The following is a 19001-nucleotide window of genomic DNA, read 5'->3' as shown; positions in this document are numbered from 1 at the left end:
TGCTCATGTGGTGCATTATTAATTTTTTCTAAAAGAAAGTATAAAGAATTTCAATTAGTTGTTCAAGTAGTGTAAGAGAAATTGATTTCTATAAGATTCTAGTTGTATGGAAATATAAGAAAATAATATTTCTAAATTTTGATTGAACTTGTTTGTTTATAAGTATTTTGGCTTCTTAATTTGGAAAAAGTTACTCATCTTTATCATCTCAACAGGTTGTGAAATTGTGTCCAGAGAGAGGAAAATAGGTATGTTAAATTTGGACTTGAATAATGGAGCCAGTGAACCTTGTTCTCCTGCACCTTCAAAAGTTGTTTTCAATTCAGCAGTGTCAAGTTTTGCTAGTGGTGGGCATTGATTTCTCAAGATATTGGACTTTCTAACCATAAGATGCACATTATGACTCAGATTCATATTTTTTTATTTTACCAAAATTACAGTTTAAACCAACAAGCGAGGTCAATTCCACAAAAGTTTTCTGTCTCTTGACAGTACCTCTCCCTAGATTACCTAACTCAATTTGTTGTGTTGTGGAATTTATTCTTTGGGCCAATTTCATATGAAGACAACTTTAGTGTATTGACTATTGGTCACATAAAAGCAAATTACTGAAATGAACATTACAGACTTACTGACTTACATACATATATTCAGCATATGATTGGTCAAACTTATAAATTGAATATCTCACCATCTGAATAAGTTTTTATTGTTAAGTTTACCATTACTAATGCTTCTGTTTTTTTTTACTAATTTATTATTTTTAATTGGCTATAACTACACCATTTTGCTGCTTGAATTAGAACTCATACTCTAAATTGTCATGCTTCAGGAGAATCTTCTCAAAATTGAGTCCGCTGCATCTGAGTTGTAGGAGCTGATAAATTAGAAACTGATCTGGAAAGCAAATCAATGCTATACTGCTTCTCAATCAGAAAAGAACATGACTCACAAGAGAAGGAAAGATATATCTTTGAGGAACAAAAAACAATAACTCAAATGATTACTGCCCTGTGCTTAAATAATTTGTTTATAGGTTTTTTGAATTCTTTTTGTTGTTAATTTACTAGTTGTGTGACACAACTTTATACTACTTTTAAATATTAATTAAATGCTGGTTCTTTGCAAGGCTAGTTTACCACAAAACATTTTCCCTAACGAGTATGGAAAATTTGTCCCTAAACTAGCAACTGACCGGAATTCCACGAGGGAGCTAGAGACAAGATGTTTTTATTGGATAAAGGAACTACTTCCGGTTCTTGCCAGTTGCTGGTCATATATTTTTATTGGATGATAAACAGATAAAATTTGTAGATGATGAGGATGAATTACTTTCAGAGAATGAATGGAATCATGTGATGTTTTCTACTGATGTCAATAACACGTTCCAAATGGGACTAATAGGCACACTAATTGGACTCCATGCATTCAAACAAGAAAGTAGCAAGGAGGATATCAGATTCACCAATCCTTATAAGAGGGGAAAATTAAATGAAGATCTCATAAATTAGTGGATATGAGTTTCATAGAACAATAAATGCAATGAGAACAAATTTGACTTTACTGGAAATGCATGTGGGACAGTGCAGAGAGTGACTTTCTTTGCTTCTGCCTCCAGCAATGAAGTCATTGAACAATAATATGATTTGGGATTCAAATTCAATGGCATCAATGTGGTTAAGTAGCATCCCTTGTGTCCAAGGCAAGTAAGCTTCTGGCATTTCTTTCTCTTTCTGCTTTCACTCTTACTAAATTAAGCTGCCATACATATTTAACTCCTCTACAGAAATGGAAGAAGCAAAAAATGTAAGAAAGGATTATTACATGCTACTTCAAAACATTTGTAGACATTCCTTACTTTTATTATAATTATTTAGCTTGTAGGAGCATCCTGGATTTGATTTGTTAGCATTTTCAGATGTACCATTGAATCCTAATGTATAAATAAATCTAACATAATGAAATTCTTGCCTTTCCCTCGAAGGAGAATTAGTCGCACTTTTTTTTCCAGTGATAGTGGTCTAATGCATCCTACTCCAATAAGGACTTAGCTTTAGGCTTTGTTTGGGAGTCATTATTTGGAGAGGAAGGAAAAGAACACGAGGGTTTGCCTTTCCTTAATTTGTGAATTTAAAAAAGGGTTTTATTAATCTTATTTGAAAGGAGATAAGTTATCTCATGTCATAGAGATAAATTTGTGGGCTCCACCACCTGAAAAAAAAAATAAAAAAAGAGAAAAAAGTGGCACAATTACCGAAGAGTGTGTAGGAGCGAAAACTTATCTTATGTAGCATGAGAATAGTTTTTTCTTTTAAAAAAATAGGGGACGAAAGGAATATTGGGGATTTTTTTGTAAAACTCTCCAAAACCATTCTCACCCTTATTACTCAACCTATAAATTAATTTTTTTTAAAAGAAGCTATAATAGTTTTTTAAAGGGAGGTACCATGATTATAATAATTTCTAAAATCTTCAAATCCAATTATTTTATTCTTTATCTCTACGTACAACCAAATTTGAGTTTCCTTTTACTCAAACCATTGAATAGTGAACTTCACACGGTTTCAAAAGTCAATGCCAATGTACTTTGTATATTGCAAGCAAATCTAAGAAAATCTCAAGCAACGTATCATACACCAAACCCATCAATGATTCCACCCTACAAATAGTCAAATAGGCGTAAACATACTTGTTACACCATATTTTCATCAATCACCTAAAACTTCTCCTACCAATTATATATCACACTATCATAATTGCCTCTCACCATGTGTTGCAATTCCCGCTGTTGTTTGACAATCTCTGCTTTTATTTTCATGATCATACTTTTTATGATCATCTTCTTCACAATCATCTCACACTCAAACCTCAAGTTCTATGTAACTGAGGCCTCTCTCACACAGTTCATGTTGGGTTTTAAACTTTAATAAATAAAGTAATTAAAAATAAGAAATGAAGGGTTTATGTTACGAAGAGGTGTGTCCCTAGGAATTTGTTAGTGGACAATTATTATGCTTAGAGTTACTAGGTAACCTTTTAATTATTTTAGTCATTTTCTATTAAATAACACTATGTAAACCATTTCAAATTGAACTTGGCATATACAGTAATAGAAAGAGGTATTGATCAGTGAAAAAGAACTCCTCGTGTGTAAATTTGTGTGTTTGAGAGAAACACCATTAGAGGACTTGTGAATTACAAATTGGTATCAGAGCTTGAACCAATGGAGAGGAACAGTCTTCCAGTGCCCCGTCTGACAAAGACGAACTATGAAAATTGGAGCATCCAAATGATAGCTCTACTAAGAGCCCATGATAGTTGGGAATTGGTGCAAGATGGGTTCGTAGAACCATAATCGATAGTAGGATATTCAACGAATCAAATCAGACAGTTGAAGGCATCAAAGACAAAGGATGCAGCGACACTTTGTATAATGTTTCAAGCTGTTGAAGAAATTGGTGGCCTTGAGAAGATAGGAGAGGCGACAACAGCAAAGGAGGCTTGGGATAGTTTGGAGACGGTTTACAAAGGAGCTGATCATGTGAAGCAGGTCAGACTTCAAACTCTACGAGGAGAGTTGGAAGGCATGAAAATGAAGGAGACCGAAGGAGTGTCAGATTTTATCACCCGGATTCAGACCGTGGTGAATCAGCTAAAGCGGAATGGAGAGGCCCTGCCAGACTCCAGAGTGGTGGAGAAGATATTGAGATCGTTGACAGACGACTTTGAAAACGTGGTGTGTGCGATTGAAGAATCTAAGGACTTGTCTACGCTCTCTGTTTATGAGCTAGCAGTTCTCTTAAGGCGCATGAACAACGCAAGAAAAAGAAGAAGGAAGAGACAATGGAGCAAGCACTCCAATCAAAAGCAAATATCAAGGAAGAAAATGCGCTCTACTCTCAGAATGCCCGAGGTAGAGGTCGTGGAAGAAATGGACGAGGGAATGGCCGAGGTGGTCGTGGCTGAGGTTAGGAGACAAGACATGAGGAGAAAGCTGAGTCTAGTCATCAAAATTGGAGAGGTAGAGGACGAGGCCGAGGTGGAAGAGGCCGATGGACAAACCAATCAAACGTGGAATGTTACAAATGTGGGAAGTATGGACATTACTCAAGAGATTGCAACTCGGACAGATGCTATAACTGTGGCCGAGTTGGGCATTTTGCTAAAGATTGTCGTGATGAGAAAAAGTTTGACGAGACTTCAAACTTCGCTGCAGAAGGAGAAGCAAGAGATGAAAGAGTTCTTATGCTAGCCCATGGTGAAACAAGTTCAAAGAATGAGACAGAGTGGTACCTGGACTATGGTGCCAGTAACCACATGTGTGCTCACAAACATTTATTTAAAGAATTAAGAACGTTGGAAGCAAAACATGTGTCTTTCGAAGATGCATCGAAGATAGATGTAAAAGGCTGAGGTACGACCTGTTTCTTGCAAAAGGACGGACAAGTTGGTACAATTCGGGACGTGTATTACGTGCCTGAGCTCAAAAGCAATATTCTTAGCATTGGACAGTTGATGGAAAAGGGCTACTCGGTTTTTATGAAAGACTGAGTTCTGCTGTTGAAAGATAAACAAGGGCGTCTGATAGCCCGAGTTCAGATGGAGAAGAATAGAATGTATAAGTTGTGCTTGAGCAGCTTGGAGGACGACTGTTTACAAGTCGGAATCAGGGATAATATGGAATTGTGGCATAAACAATTTGGACACCTTCATTATGGTGGTCTGACCGAGATGATGAAGAAGAACATGGTAGTGGGACTACCAAAGATTAACTCTGAAGGAAAATTTTGTGAGGACTGTGTATTGGGAAAACATGCGAGGAGCCCGTTCCAAAGGATGGCGAGATACCGGACTAGGCAGCCTCTTGATTTGATTCATATCGACCTGTGTGGACCCATTACTCCGGGGTCCTTCAGTGGTAAGAAGTATTTTGTAACTTTTATTGATGATTTTAGTCGAAAGACTTGGGTGTATTTTCTGAAGGAAAAATATGAGGTGCTAGAGGCATTTAAATGGTTTAAAGTAATGATAGAGAATGGTACTGGGAGGTATATCAAATCGGTCTGTTCAGACCGAGGTGGGGAGTACGTGTCGACAGCTTTCAAGAAGTATTGTGAAGAACATGGGATAAGGCGGTTCCTGACCGCACCGTACTCACCCCAACAGAATGGAGTAGCTGAGAGAAAGAACCGGACTATCCTGGATATGGCCCGATCCATGTTGAAGACAAAGAACATGCCGAAAGAGTTCTGGGGAGAGGTTGTACAATGTGCAGTGTACGTGCAGAACCGATGTGCACATTCAAGTTTGAATGACAAGACTCCGCAGGAATCATGGAGTGGTTTGAAGCCCTCAGTGGGTCACTTTAAAGTCTTTGGGAGTGTTGCGTATGCACACATACCGGATCAGTTGAGGACAAAGCTAGAAGATAAGAGCAAGAAGTTTGTGTTCATTGGTTATGACGAGAAGACTAAGGGATATAAGTTGCTGGATCCTGTCAATAGAAAAGTACTGGTTAGCCGAGATGAGAAGGTGAATGAAGAAGATGCTTGGGACTGGAGTAGTCCATCCGAGGTGAATGTTGAACCCGGGAAAATGACAATTGAGGTCGGACAACCCTCGACCCGCATTCCAGAAAATCCAAATGATTCTGATAGTGAAGAAGAGTTGAGATAACCAAGGTTGAGGAGTCTACAAGATCTGTATGATTCCACCAGTGAAGCACACTTGGTATGTTTGTTGGCAGATTCTGAAGAAGTGAGTTTTGAAGAAGCAATCCGAGATGAGAAATGGCAATCAACCATGGAGGAGGAGATTAGAGCAATAGAAAAGAACAAGACATAAGAGTTAGCTGAGCTGCCCAAAGGAAGTCGGCCCATTGGTGTGAAATGGGTGTACAAGAAGAAAAGGAACGCTAAGGGGGAGATCGAAAGATATAAAGCCCGACTGGTGGCGAAAGGGTATAAGCAGAAGGTCGGCATTGACTATGACGAGGTGTTCGCGCCCGTAGCAAGAAATGGAGACAATCAGGCGTTAATTTCTCAAGCAGCCCAGTTCGGATGGCCGATCTATCAGATGGACGTGAAGTCGGCATTCTTAAATGGAGTACTCGGCGAGGAGGTATATCTGGAACAACCTCCGGGATTCATGAAAGCCGGACAAGAAAGAAAAGTGTTGAGACGGAAGAAAGCTTTGTATGGGTTGAAGCAGGCCCCAAGAGCCTGGAACACGAGAATTGACAATTACTTCAAGAAGGATGGACTTGAACAATGTCCATATGAACACGCACTCTACGTAAATAAGAAATGAGGTAAAATTTTACTTGTTGCTCTATATGTTGATGATCTGATTTTCCTGGGTAATGATGAAGGAATGATTCAAGATTTTAAGAAGAAAATGACGAAGGAGTTCGAGATGACGGATCTCGGTCTGATGAGATACTTTCTTGGTTTGGAGGTTAGACAAGATGAATTCGGGATCTTCGTCTCTCAGGAAGCCTATGCAAAAGGAATTTTAGAGAAGTTCAAAATGAGTGTTTGCAACCCGATTTCAACCCCTATGGAACCCGACGTTAAACTTTCAAGATATGATGGAGGAGAAAAGGTAGATTCGAGTGTTTATCGTAGTCTAGTTGGAAGTCTGATGTACTTGACGTGTACGAGGCCAGATCTGTGTTTGAGTGTTGGAATAATAAGCCGTTTTATGGAAGAGCCAAAGTATACTCATTGGAAGGCGACAAAGAGAATTCTAAGATATGTGAAAGGAACAATTTCTCAAGGACTTCTTTACTCGAAGTCGGACAAGTACAAGCTGACAGGCTACTCGGATAGTGATTGGTGCGGAGATGGGGATGACAAAAAGAGCACGGCCGGCTATGTATTTTTTATGGGGAATACGGCGTTTACTTGGGTATCGAAGAAGGAACCCATTGTAACTCTATCTACATGCGAAGCCGAGTACGTAGCTGCTTCGTGGTGAGTGTGTCATGCAATTTGGCTGAGAAATTTATTGAGCAAGTTGGAGCAAGAGCAAGTCGGTTCAACTGAGATCCGGGTTGACAACAAATCAGCGATCGAGTTAGCAAAGAACCCGGTCAACCATGAAAGAAGCAAGCATATTGATGTCAGATTCCATTTCATCCGGGATCAGGTCAAAGAAGGAAAGGTGGAGCTCAGTCATGTGGCAAGCCGAGGTCAAGTTGGAGATATTTTCACGAAACCCCTGCCGACGTTGTTGTTTGAGAATTGCAAGAAGAAGATGGGAATGAAAGACAGTAGAGATATTAATGTTTAAGGGAGAGTTTTGTTAGGTTTAAACTTTAATAAATAAAGTAATTAAAAAAATAGGAAATGAAGGGTTTATGTTATGAAGAGGTATGTCCCTAGGAATTTGTTAGTGGACAATTATTTAATGTTAGAGTTACTAGGTAACCTTTTAATTGTTTTACTCATTTGCTATTGCTTATAAATAACACTATGTAAACCATTTGAAGAGTGACTTGGCATATACAGTAATAGAAAGAGGTATTGATCAGTGAAAAAGAACTCCTCGTGTGTAAATTTGTGTGTTTGAGTGTTTGAGGGAAACACCATTAGAGGACTTGTGAATTACAGATATGGCTATATGCATATAATAAAATCAACTGCTCATGTTATGTATGACTTGGATTTGTTCATGTTTAATTTTATTTCAGTTCTTCTAGTTCTGGTTCTTGTGCTTGATAGCTATGTTTAGAGGACAAGCCTTATACAACGATGAATCGTTTTCAAAGGTGGAGGAACATTTGATGTTGACATTGATTTATTGCTTTTGCAAAGTCAAAAATTGAAATAATTAATTTCTTTGCATTTGGAGTTTTTTATTTTATTTTAAATGAATTCTTTTCAATTTTTTAATAAACTATTGTTTCATTTTCGTCAACAATATAGAGAACCCTCCACACGATAAGGATCAAATTGTTTATTGTTTATTATAAAAGTAAAACTGAATAGCCACCCTTATTGATAATTTATTCTTTTGTATATATAAAACACTACTTAAGTTGTTTCTTGTTGACAATTTTAACTTCCACATATTGTCCACTGAGGACAATATCCTCTTGGAGAACAAGCTTTAAATGATGCAATGCTAATTGTTTCAAATTGAACATTTTCCATAGCTATTTTATTTTCTGGGAAAGTAGAAAGACTCAATGGATACTTCTGTTAAGTCAGGTGGGTTGTCCTGTTCCTGATGGGAGAAAAAAAAGGCTAAAATTTGTCTTGAACAGATAAGTTTTGTTCTGCAAATCATTAGCATTAATTTGATATGTTACTATATATAGGTTTTGTTATTGCTTTGTCTTGAGGGGAGAAAAAAACGCTAAAACTCATGACTATTTGATTATTATTTTATCCCAAAAACTTAAGCTATTAAGTGAAGGTTACATTAATAATTTTATATTATATTTATTTAATAAGATGTATTTTCCTTTTTCCAAAGAAAGTGAGTACTCATAATTATAATAATTTCTAAAATCATCAAATATTACACTTTATACTTTATCCGTAAAACCAAATTAAAGTATTCTTTATACTTAGTCAATGCATATGCAGTATGTATAATGCAAGGAAATATGCTAGAAAAGCTCAAGCAAACATACCATACAACATACCCATCAATGTGTGCACACTACAAATAGCTAGGCATAAACATGTAGCACCATATTTCATCAATCACCTATAGCTTCGCCTACCAATCACTACTATCACAAATCAGCCTCTCACCATGTGTTTCAGGCCCTGCTGCAGCATCCACTGCATCTGCAACATAGGTTGGTCAATCTATTTCCTTTGGCTCATGATTATCATTTTTTTTCCAGATATCTCCCCTTCACAGGTCAAGTTCTCTATGACTGAGGCCTCCCTCATGCAGTTCAACCTCACCATTGTTGAACAAATAAACTTGATTTAGGTCCATTGGGTTTAGTTGTTAAATAGCCCAATACTAGAAATATCCAAGAGATGTTCAACCCAAAATCTAGAATATTAGATATCTCCATGAAAATATCTAGAGAATAGTTGTATCTAGAAACCACCATCATAAGTATCTAGGCTAAGACATTGTGAGAATTCTAGAGAATGATTTGTAACCCTTAGATTAAATTGTGTTGGCACAATTTTAGCCATTGGTTAAAGAGGTGCCACTAGTATAAATAGGAGTCATCTCCACCATTTTGTATGAAGTCAAAAGAAAAAGAGTTGAGTACAAATAAAATATTCTCTTCCTCCAAATCTTTCAAAACTTTTCCTTTTCTCAAATTTCCTCCTTCCAACAAAGTGGCTTCAGAGCTTTAAGGTCCTTATAGAGAGATGGCAAGTAGCGGCATGGTTCCTTTTCAAGTTCCTATGCTTAACAAGAGCAACTATGATAATTGGAGCAAGAAGATGAAGGCTTTCATTGGATCCCAAGATGTGTGGAAAGTGGTTGAGAAAGCCTACAACGAGCCACAAGAGGAGATTACTCTATCCCAACCTCAAAGGGATAGCTTGAGGGATTCAAGAAAGAGAGACAAGAAAGCTCTCTATCTCATCTATCAAGGAGTAGATAATAATGCCTTTGAGACAATTTCGAAGGCCAAAACTGCCAAGGAAGCATAGCAGAAGCTAAGAACCTTTTACGAAGGTGTCGAGCCAGTCAAGAAGTTGCGTTGCCAAACTCTTAGAGGTGAGTTTGAAACTTTGCACATGAACGATGCAAAAACTATCTTCGACTATTTTTCTAGAGTTTTGTCGATATCTAATCAATTAAAAAGAAATAGTGAAAAGATGGATGATGTGAGAAATATGGAGAAGATTATTCGATTATTAGATTCAAAGTTCGATCTTATTGTCACTGTCATAAAAGTAACAAAAGATTTGGAAGCTATGACAATAGAGCAACTCATGGGCTCTATAATAGCATATGAAGAGAAGCCAAAAAAAAAAAGAACTAATGGGTTGGTGAACAACTACTCAAGATGCAACTTAACTACAAAGAAAAAGAAGACGACTTTGGCAACACAAGAGGACGAGGAGGATATTGTAGTTGAGGAAGAGGTCGTGGATGTGGAAGAGTATGCTTCAACAACAACTATGCCAACAAAGATCGAAGAAAGAGCTCAACAAGAGGTCATGAAAGAGGTAGCTCCCAACCAAGGTGTGACAAGTCGCAAATCAAGTGCTACAACTGTCAAAAGTTTGGCCATTATGCTTCTGAATTAGAGTCCTTACAAGAAGGATTGAGGAGAAGACAACCTATGTGGAAGATAGGAGTCACGAAGATGGTACTCTGTTGATGGTACACAACGACAATGAGGAGAACAAGAGAATACATGGTATCTAGACTCGGGGGAAAGCAATCATATGTGTGGAAAGAGAAACATGTTCATGGAACTTGATGAATCGGTGAATGGAAATGTTGTTCGGAGATGAATCAAAGACACTGGTGAGCAGCAAAGGTAAAATTCTTATCCAATTAAAGGACATAAGGCACAAATTCATTTCTAATGTGTACTATGTGCCCTACATGAAGAATAATATTTTGAGTTTGGGACAACTTTTAGAGAAAGGGTATGACGTTCACTTAAAGAATAATACTCTTTCTTTAAGAGACAATCAAAATAACTTGATTGCTAAAGTGCTTATGTCAAGAAATAGAATATTTCTACTAAACATTCAACATGACATTGCAAAGTGTCTCAAAGCCCGTTACAAGGATGCATCTTGGTTGTGGCATCTGCAAATCAGACACCTCAACTTTGGTTATCTTGAGCTGCTATATTAGAAGAAGATGGTGAGAGGATTGTCTTCCACCAGTCAACTTAACCAGCTATATGAAGGATGTTTACTTGGGAAGCAATGTCGAAAAATCTTTCCAAAGGAGTCTTCATCAAGAGCCAATAAGCCTCTCGAGCTTATACATATAAATGTTTGTAGACCATAAAAGCCAAGCTCACTCGATAAGAGTAATTACTTTCTTCTCTTCATAGATGACTTCTCAAGGAAGACATGGGTGTATTTACGAAAGCAAAAAATCAAAGGTGTTTCGAGTCTTTAAGAAGTTCAAGGCCAGTGTAGAGGAAGAAAGTGGATTCCAAATTAAAGCAATGAGATCCGATAGAGGTGGAGAGTTTCACTTCTAAAGAATTTCTAGAGTTTTGTGATCATAATGGAATTCGTCGGCCTTTAACCGTTCCTAGAAGACCACAACAAAATGGAGTAGTCGAAAGGAAGAATAGAATAATTCTCGACATGGCAAGAAACATGCTCAAGAGTAAAAAGATGCCAAAGGAGTTCTGGGCTGAAGTTGTGGCAACTGATGTCTACCTCTCTAATCTAATCGCTGGGTTGAAGTTGTGGCAATTGATGTCTACTGTTGGGAGTTGTTCCTCCATCAATGCTTGGCTCAAGTACCAAGAGGTTGGAACTCTCCATTTTTGGTGCAAGGCTCAAGGGTCATAACCTTTGAGTGGTTCAATGTCTCTCCATAAATGATGGTGAGAGGCTCAAGGGTCATTAATGAAGGTGCAAGGCTCATTAATGAAGGTGCAAGGCTCAAGGCACACACCCTTTGAGTGGTTCAATGTCTAGAACCATCTCCCTCCCATATATAAGCATGTAGTGTGTGAGGTTGAGAGAGTGAGAAAAAATATGAGAAAAAGAATCTGAATACCTCTAGAGAGAAGTTTCAGTGAGACCTTTTTAGGGACGTTTGATATTACCACCATACATGGTGAAGTTTGATTGTACCTCTAGTGAAAGGCTAGGGATGTTTGATTGTTGTAACCTATTATTCTTATAGTGGAAGTTTGATTCTGGACTAGTGTCCCGTGAGTTTTTACTTCTTCACATTGGAGAAAGTTTTCCCACGTTAAACAAATTGCTTGTGTTCTTCTCCATCTCTCTCTTCTTTTATTTTACTGTTTCGCTTCCGCAATTGACTTGAGGGTCCAATTTGACTCAACAGTGGTATCAGAGCCTGTAAGAACCCGCACCGTTAATTAAGGTATTTAATTAATTAATTATGCGAAATTAGAAAATGATTCCATAATTGACTCTAATAATTATTATGAGGCTTTAATAATTATAGTAAGTGAGTAATAATGCTGAAAGTCGCTTTTCGGAAGAAAAATGCAGATACCGGTTCTGCTAGTCGGTATAAATGCGTACCGAAAATGTATCCCGAAAAATTATAATAAGTGCATGATAATTACTAGAATGATATGTAGGACTTGTAAAACGAGTTTCAAGTCCAAATAATGAGAACTGATGCTAGAAACCGGTACTGGCTTGGAAAAGCGCGTACCAGAAAGGTGCTCAGAAAATTATAAGAAAAATATGATAAATCTTAGAAAATTATGTAGTTTCATAATCCAAAGTTTGGGATTAAAATGCCAAGCGTAGAAATTAAAATTAATATTGTGTGTTTAAGTGTGTTTGGGCTATAAATACCCTTTTAAGGGCACATAACCCTAGAAAACTGCCTCTATGCGTGAGTGTCTTGTGGTGGCTGATCAGTTGTACTCTGTGTTGGTGCTCTCTTCCCTTGTGTGAGCCTTGTGACCTTCTACCTCCATGTTACCTTTTCCTAAACACTTGCACTTGAGGGTGTGAGTCTTGTGAGCAGAAAAGAGTCATCTTTTTGAGTTTATGAGTTGCTGTTTGTGAGGTTCTTGCTCTGAGTTGGAGAGTTTGGAGAGGATTCATCTTGTTCTTGGTGGTTTAGAGCTCCAAGTAGCTTCCTTGGTGAGGAAATGACTCATCTTGTTGGTCCATTTTGTGCACCTTGTTGAATCAGTCTTGAGGGGCTGATTGTGAGCTCCAAAGAGCAACCTCTTCTTCTGTTTTGAGCTGGGGTATGTGTACCAACCTTTGATCATGAGTTTAATGCTTAAAAATGAAAGCTTGATGCATGTTAAGGCTTAAAGATGATAACTTGTTGTTGAGTAATGTTGAACACACCTAGAAATGCATGTTTAGGTGCTTTAAATCGGTAAAAACCCAACCTTGGAAGGATATCTTCACGAAATGCATTTTCTGCATTCTGTCGTGAAATATCCGGATATGTTCCCGGTGAATATCCAGATATGTGATATCCGGATATGGGATTCTGGATATCCGGATATGGCATATCCGGATATGTACAGTGAGATATCCGGATATTGCATATCCGGATATGGTCCCGAGGAATATCCGGATATTCTGGAATTTCGAAGAACAGTAGCTGTGTTGTGTGTATAGTAGGCTATTGGGGGTTTGTGGACCCTAGATTGATGAAGTTGAACTTCTGTAATTAATGAACTAAGTCAGAATCGTTGTGATTAAGGACTTATGGCTTGGTATGGAGCCTTAAGACGTTAAACATAAGGAGAGGCGTTGTCTTTAAGTTATATGCTTGTGTTGCATTATTATTGATATAGTATTGGTCCATAACAGATTGTGAATCTGCTGTGTTTGGACTTTGAGCTGTGGACTCTCGGCTTTTGGGGTTAGCTTGCAAGGTAAGCTTTCGTGTCCTCGGTTTAGCCATGTTGTGGTTCCACCATGTCCCATGGGGGTATGGTTTATGCATGCTGTGTACATGCTTTTGGATATTTGATATGTTGATTGAACTTTACATGTAATGGCTTTTAATATGCATGTGTTGTTTCATCTTGACGGGAAGCCTGAGTATGTAGCGCCATACAAGACGGTGTACCGGGGTGAATGCAAGTGGTACTTGCACGGTGTGTAGGTGATAGACGTGTACCTGCACTGTCTCTGGCCAGTAGATTAGTATTGACACACATGACATGATTATCTGCTGCATTGCATTGTTTTAGAAATGATAAATGATAAACTGTTTTTGAACTTATATTGCACATGTAAGTGAGCTTGGGGTGGAAGATCCTTGAGGACTCACTGACTTACTGAGTTTTCTAGATTAGAGATCTTACCCCACGTTTGGGGAATGCTTATTTCAGGATCGGGTAGTATGGGTACTGATGCCTCAGGTGGCAGGAGGCCGGAGCTTAGCTGATTATGTTTTACTGCTTATGTTAGCATGACTGGATTGAGATGTTGTTTATGTTTTCCGCTATTTATGATATGTTGTGTTGAGACTGATGTTGGGCATGTTGCCTTATTTGAGTGAGCATGGGGATTGTCCATGACACTTTCTGTTAGTACTTGTAGTTTGGAGTTGTATAAACTGTTAGATAGTCCGGTCTACGTTGTTGTAGTTCCGTGACTAGAGCCACACTTATATTATCTATGTTATGAGGTATTTCAGTTAGCTGTTTTATTGCAATTACATACAGGCGATGTTTTATTAATTGATTATTAAGCAAGTTGGTAATGTAATGGCATCATAATTGAAAAGAAAAAGTAATTCTGCATTTTAATTAAGCGCAACTTAATACGATATTATGATAACATTACCAGATATATACGGGGTGTTACAGAGCCCGAGTTCGACGGGTTCTGAAGGAGACAAGATGGAGACTAGTGGCATAACCCACGATGGAGATATGTTTAAGCTGACCGCTGGCAACTTCACTTATTGGAGATCGATGATGGAAGATCATCTTTACTGCAAAGATCTACATGAGCCTATTATCCTTGATGAGAGACCAGCAGGCAAGACCGATAAGGAGTGGGAGATCCAGTGTCGTAAGGCAGTAGCTACAATCAGAAAATATATAGACAAGAGCCTCTTTGAGCACGTGTCCGAGTTCACAAATGCGTACGAGTTGTGGATGAACCTGGAGTCCATGATTTAGAAGAAGACTCCCAGGAACAAAGCACACCTAGTTCACCGACTTGTGAAGCTTGAATACAAGGACGACTTGAGCATGATTGAACACCTCAACACCTACAATGGTATTGTGAATCAGCTGTCAAAGGCTGAGATGAAAATTCATGATGAGATGCAAGCTTTGCCACTGTTGAGCTCGCTGCCAGAAAGCTGGGATACTCTGGTGGTGACTTTGAGTAATTCGGCTCCAGAAGGAAAATTGAAGATGGATGCCGTGACAGATAGCCTCCTGAATGAAGAAGCGAGGAGAAGGGAACGAGGTGTTTCGACCACGTCTGAGGCTAATGTTGCTGAGAACAGAGGGAAATCCAACTCCCGGGGTAGAAGCAAGAGCCGGGGTCGAGATCGTGACAGACGAGGAAAGTTCAAAGGTCGGTCAAAGCCGAAATATGAATTGAAGTGCTTCTATTGTGGAAAGACAGGTCATAAGAATCCAGACTGCTGGACACTGCAGAATGACGAGAAGAACGGCTCTGTGAAGCCGGATCAGATTATTCCCAAGAAGAGGGAAGACAAGAGCACCACTGCGGTGGCTGCCAACTCGGATGCCGAGATATTCCTCCTAGGTGAGGATAATTATTTGAATGTTGCTTATGATGACTGCACCTGGATTGTTGACTGCGGTGCCTCCTTTCCATGTTACTCCACACAAAGGATTTTTCTCCTCTTACCGAGGTGGCGATTTTGGAGTCACGAAGATGGGAAATCAGGTGACCATCAAGATTGTTGGTGTTGGTGATGTAACTCTGACCACGGATGTCATATGCCGACTGGTGTTGAAAGATCTGAGGCATGTTCCTGAAATGCTTGATGATACCGAATTAGTGAATTACTTCGGTAGTGGTAGATGGAAGCTGGCCAAAGAAAACTTGGTTGTTTCCTGAGGTACGAAGGAATGCTCCTTGTCCGTGATGCAAAGAAAGATAAATGGTGGAGAAGCCAATTCTGTTCGAGATGGACACAGCTTGGAGCTGTGGCACAAACGCCTCGGCCACATGAGCGTGAAAGGGCTCCAAATCCTACATAAGAAAGGATTATTGACCGGGTTGAAAGGCCAAGCGTTGGAGAGTTGCACGCACTACCTAGCTGGAAAGCAACACCAGATTTCTTTCATGAAACCGGATCAACCCAGAAGACGCAGGTATATTCTTGACCTCGTCCATACTGATGTTTGCTCTATGTCGGAGAGATCCCTTGGAGGAGCTCAATATTTTATTTCTTTTATTGATGACCACTCTCGCAAAGTATGGGTATATTTGTTGAAATCTAAAGACCAGGTACTCCAATCCTTTAAAGAGTTTCATGCTATGGTGGAAAGAGAGACTGACAAGAAATTAAAGGTGGTCCGATCTAACAACGATGGTGAGTACCGCGGCCCATTTGATGCATACTACAGAGCGACCGGGATCTGACTTGAGAAGACGCCCCCCAAGACTCCGCAGTTGAATGGACTTGCTGAAAGAATGAACCGGACAATTGAAGAGAAGGTCTGAAGTATGTTGTCTAATGCTGGATTACCAAAATTATTCTGGGGAGAAGCCGTCAAAACTGATGTTGACTTGATCAACCTCTCACCATGACGGCCACTTGAAGGAGAAATTCCAGAAGAAGTCTGGACAGGTCGGAAAACGGCCTATGATCACTTGAAGGTGTTTGGATGCCGAGCTTTGGTGCATATCCCTAAAGATGAAAGGGCAAAGCTCGATGCAAAAACAAAGGAATGTATTTATCTCGGTTCACCGAAATCCGAGTTTGGTTTTCGACTTTGGGATCCAATCAACAAGAAGATAGTGAGAAGCTGAGATGTGATATTTCATGAAGATGAGACCATTCATGACATCTCGAAGCCCAAAGTCTAGGTTACTGTTAGACGTGAAGAACCCATCCCTCCTGTCCGAGCTGAAGCAGGGGGAGAAAATCAAGAGAATAAAGAAAATGATGACCAGCAACAAGCTGATGATGATCAAGATACTGAGGTCCGATTTGATGATGAGATCCGGGTTGAGAATGATGATCCGGGTTCTCAAGCTGAAGAACAGTCGAGATATCCAACTCGAGAAAGAAGACCCTCTACAAGGTACCCACCTGATGAATACATCATTGTTGCTGAAGACGGTGAGCCTCAGAGTTATGATGAGGCTGCGACGAGCTCAGACAACGAAGAATGGAAAAGCGCAATGCAAGACGAGATGAATTCTCTGCATGAGAATCAGACTTATGAGCTAATCGAGTCGCCTGAAGGAAGACGAGCTCTGAAAAATAAATGGGTTTATAAAATTAAGAATGAAGAGAACGGCCAGAAGCCGAGATACAAAGCTAGAATTATGGTGAAAGGCTGTAATCAGAAGAAATGAGTAGACTTTGAGGAGATTTTTTCTCCTGTGGTAAAAATGACCTCGGTCCGAATCGTGTTAGCCATGGCGGCTTCGATGGACCTCGATGTTGAACAAATGGACGTGAAGAAAACATTTCTTCGTGGTGATTTAGAAGAAGAGATATATATGGAGCAACCTGAAGGGTTCCAAGCTCCAAGACAATAAGAGTTAGTATGCCGATTAAAGAAGAGTCTATACGGCTTGAAGTAAGCACCTCAACAGTGGTACAAGAAATTGGAATCTTTTATGACTGATCACAAGTTTGTGAAGACTGAGGCCGACCACTACGTATTTGTCAAAAGGTATGAGGCTGGTGATTTTTTGATTTTGTTATTATATGTTGACGACATGCTTATTGTAGGGAAAGACAAATCAAGGATAGCCGCCCTAAAGAAGGCGTTGAGCTCATCCTTTGCGATGAAGGACCTCGGTCCTGCAAAGCAGATTCTCAGAATCAAGATAATCCGAGATAGACAAAAGAAGCTACTGTGGCTGAGTCAAGAAAAATACATAGAGAAGATTTTGAAGAGATTCAACATGGACAAAGCCAAAACAGAGAGCACCCCCTTATCCGGACACATAAAGCTGAGCCAGAAGCAATGTCCGAGATCTGATGAAGATAAAGATGAGATGTTGAAGATCCCATATCAATCTGTCGTCGAAAGCTTGATGTATGCAATGGTTTTCACTAGACCCGACCTGGCATATGCTGTTGGAATGGTGAGACGGTATCTATCGAACCCCGACAAAGAGCACTGGGAAGCAGTGAAGTGGATCTTCAAGTACCTTCGAGGTACGACCAACTTATGTCTCCGATTTGGAGAAGGCAAAGCCGAGTTGCAAGGCTACTTGAATCCTGATTTAAGGGGAGATTCTGACTCGAGAAATTCGACAACTAGATATTTGATGACATTTACAGGAGGAGCTTGATGGGACGTAAATTCGTTCCCATCCGAGCCCATTTTGATGGCAAAATACCATCCGTTCCCCCAGCTGATGAGCAACTTCAGTATGAAAATCACTTGTTTTACACATTTGTGATAAAAACACAGTGGAGGAACGGATGATGATGTAATCCTTTGAAAACTTATTAAAAGGGGAACGAATTGAGAGCATTTAATGCACCTGCTCCACTCATTTAATGCTTCTGTTCACTTTGCAGGAAACATGGACACAACGTCTCCATAAAGCAGAGGCGGTGCACCAACTAAACACAAAGACACGTGCACAACATGGAATAAAGAGTTCTCATTGGCTAAAGAAGAAAGCAAGACATGGGGGACTGCAAGAAAACGGCTAATCATCATTTAGAGTTCTCATTTTGATTCTTTATAAAATAGATTAAGACATTATTTAGAGTTCTATCCTCGTGGGAACGATAATCTGGGCATTAATACACCCATTATTACTTGATGCGTGCACTTGCGTACTTGGGTTGGAAGTAAGGGAACAACTCTGTTTTCTCTTACAAATTTAGAATAGAGGAACGTCCTCCATCAGAATATATTTTTCCACCATTAGCAAACCACCCAACAGAGCTATCTTCTGGAAATCAAGACTACAGAAGTGTGTGGCACTTTCGACAACCGAGGCTGAGTACATTGCCGCTACTGAGGCGAGAAGAGATGCTGTGGATGAAGAAGTTCTTTATGAAACTCGGCCATGATCAAGACAAGTACGAGCTGAAGTGTGACAATCAAAGCGCAATTCATCTTGCGAAGAATTCGACCTATCACTCCCTCACTAAGCACATTGATGTGAGGTATCACTGGATCCGAGATATGGTGGAAGGTGGAGAGCTCGAATTTGTCA

The 19001-nt window shown here is 39.4% G+C and overlaps 1 protein-coding gene and 1 pseudogene across 1 annotated transcript; both read left to right on the top strand.

Moving 5' to 3' along the window:
* The first annotated feature begins 6396 nt into the window (after positions 1-6396).
* On the top strand, positions 6397-6978 carry LOC133287769 (secreted RxLR effector protein 161-like). The gene has a single exon (XM_061485435.1). The coding sequence runs from the start codon at positions 6397-6399 to the stop codon at positions 6976-6978; it is 582 nt and encodes a 193-aa protein (XP_061341419.1).
* Positions 6979-9303: 2325 nt separating this feature from the next.
* On the top strand, positions 9304-10962 carry LOC133287768 (uncharacterized; annotated as a pseudogene).
* Positions 10963-19001: the final 8039 nt, after the last annotated feature.

Source organism: Gastrolobium bilobum, unplaced genomic scaffold (genome assembly GCF_033153095.1).
Source record: "Gastrolobium bilobum isolate Gb01-03AN ecotype WA unplaced genomic scaffold, APGP_CSIRO_Gbil_v1 utg154824, whole genome shotgun sequence".
Taxonomy (NCBI): domain Eukaryota; kingdom Viridiplantae; phylum Streptophyta; class Magnoliopsida; order Fabales; family Fabaceae; genus Gastrolobium; species Gastrolobium bilobum.
The sequence above is the reverse complement of the archived record's forward strand: the minus strand, read 5'-3'. Positions and strand labels throughout refer to the sequence as shown.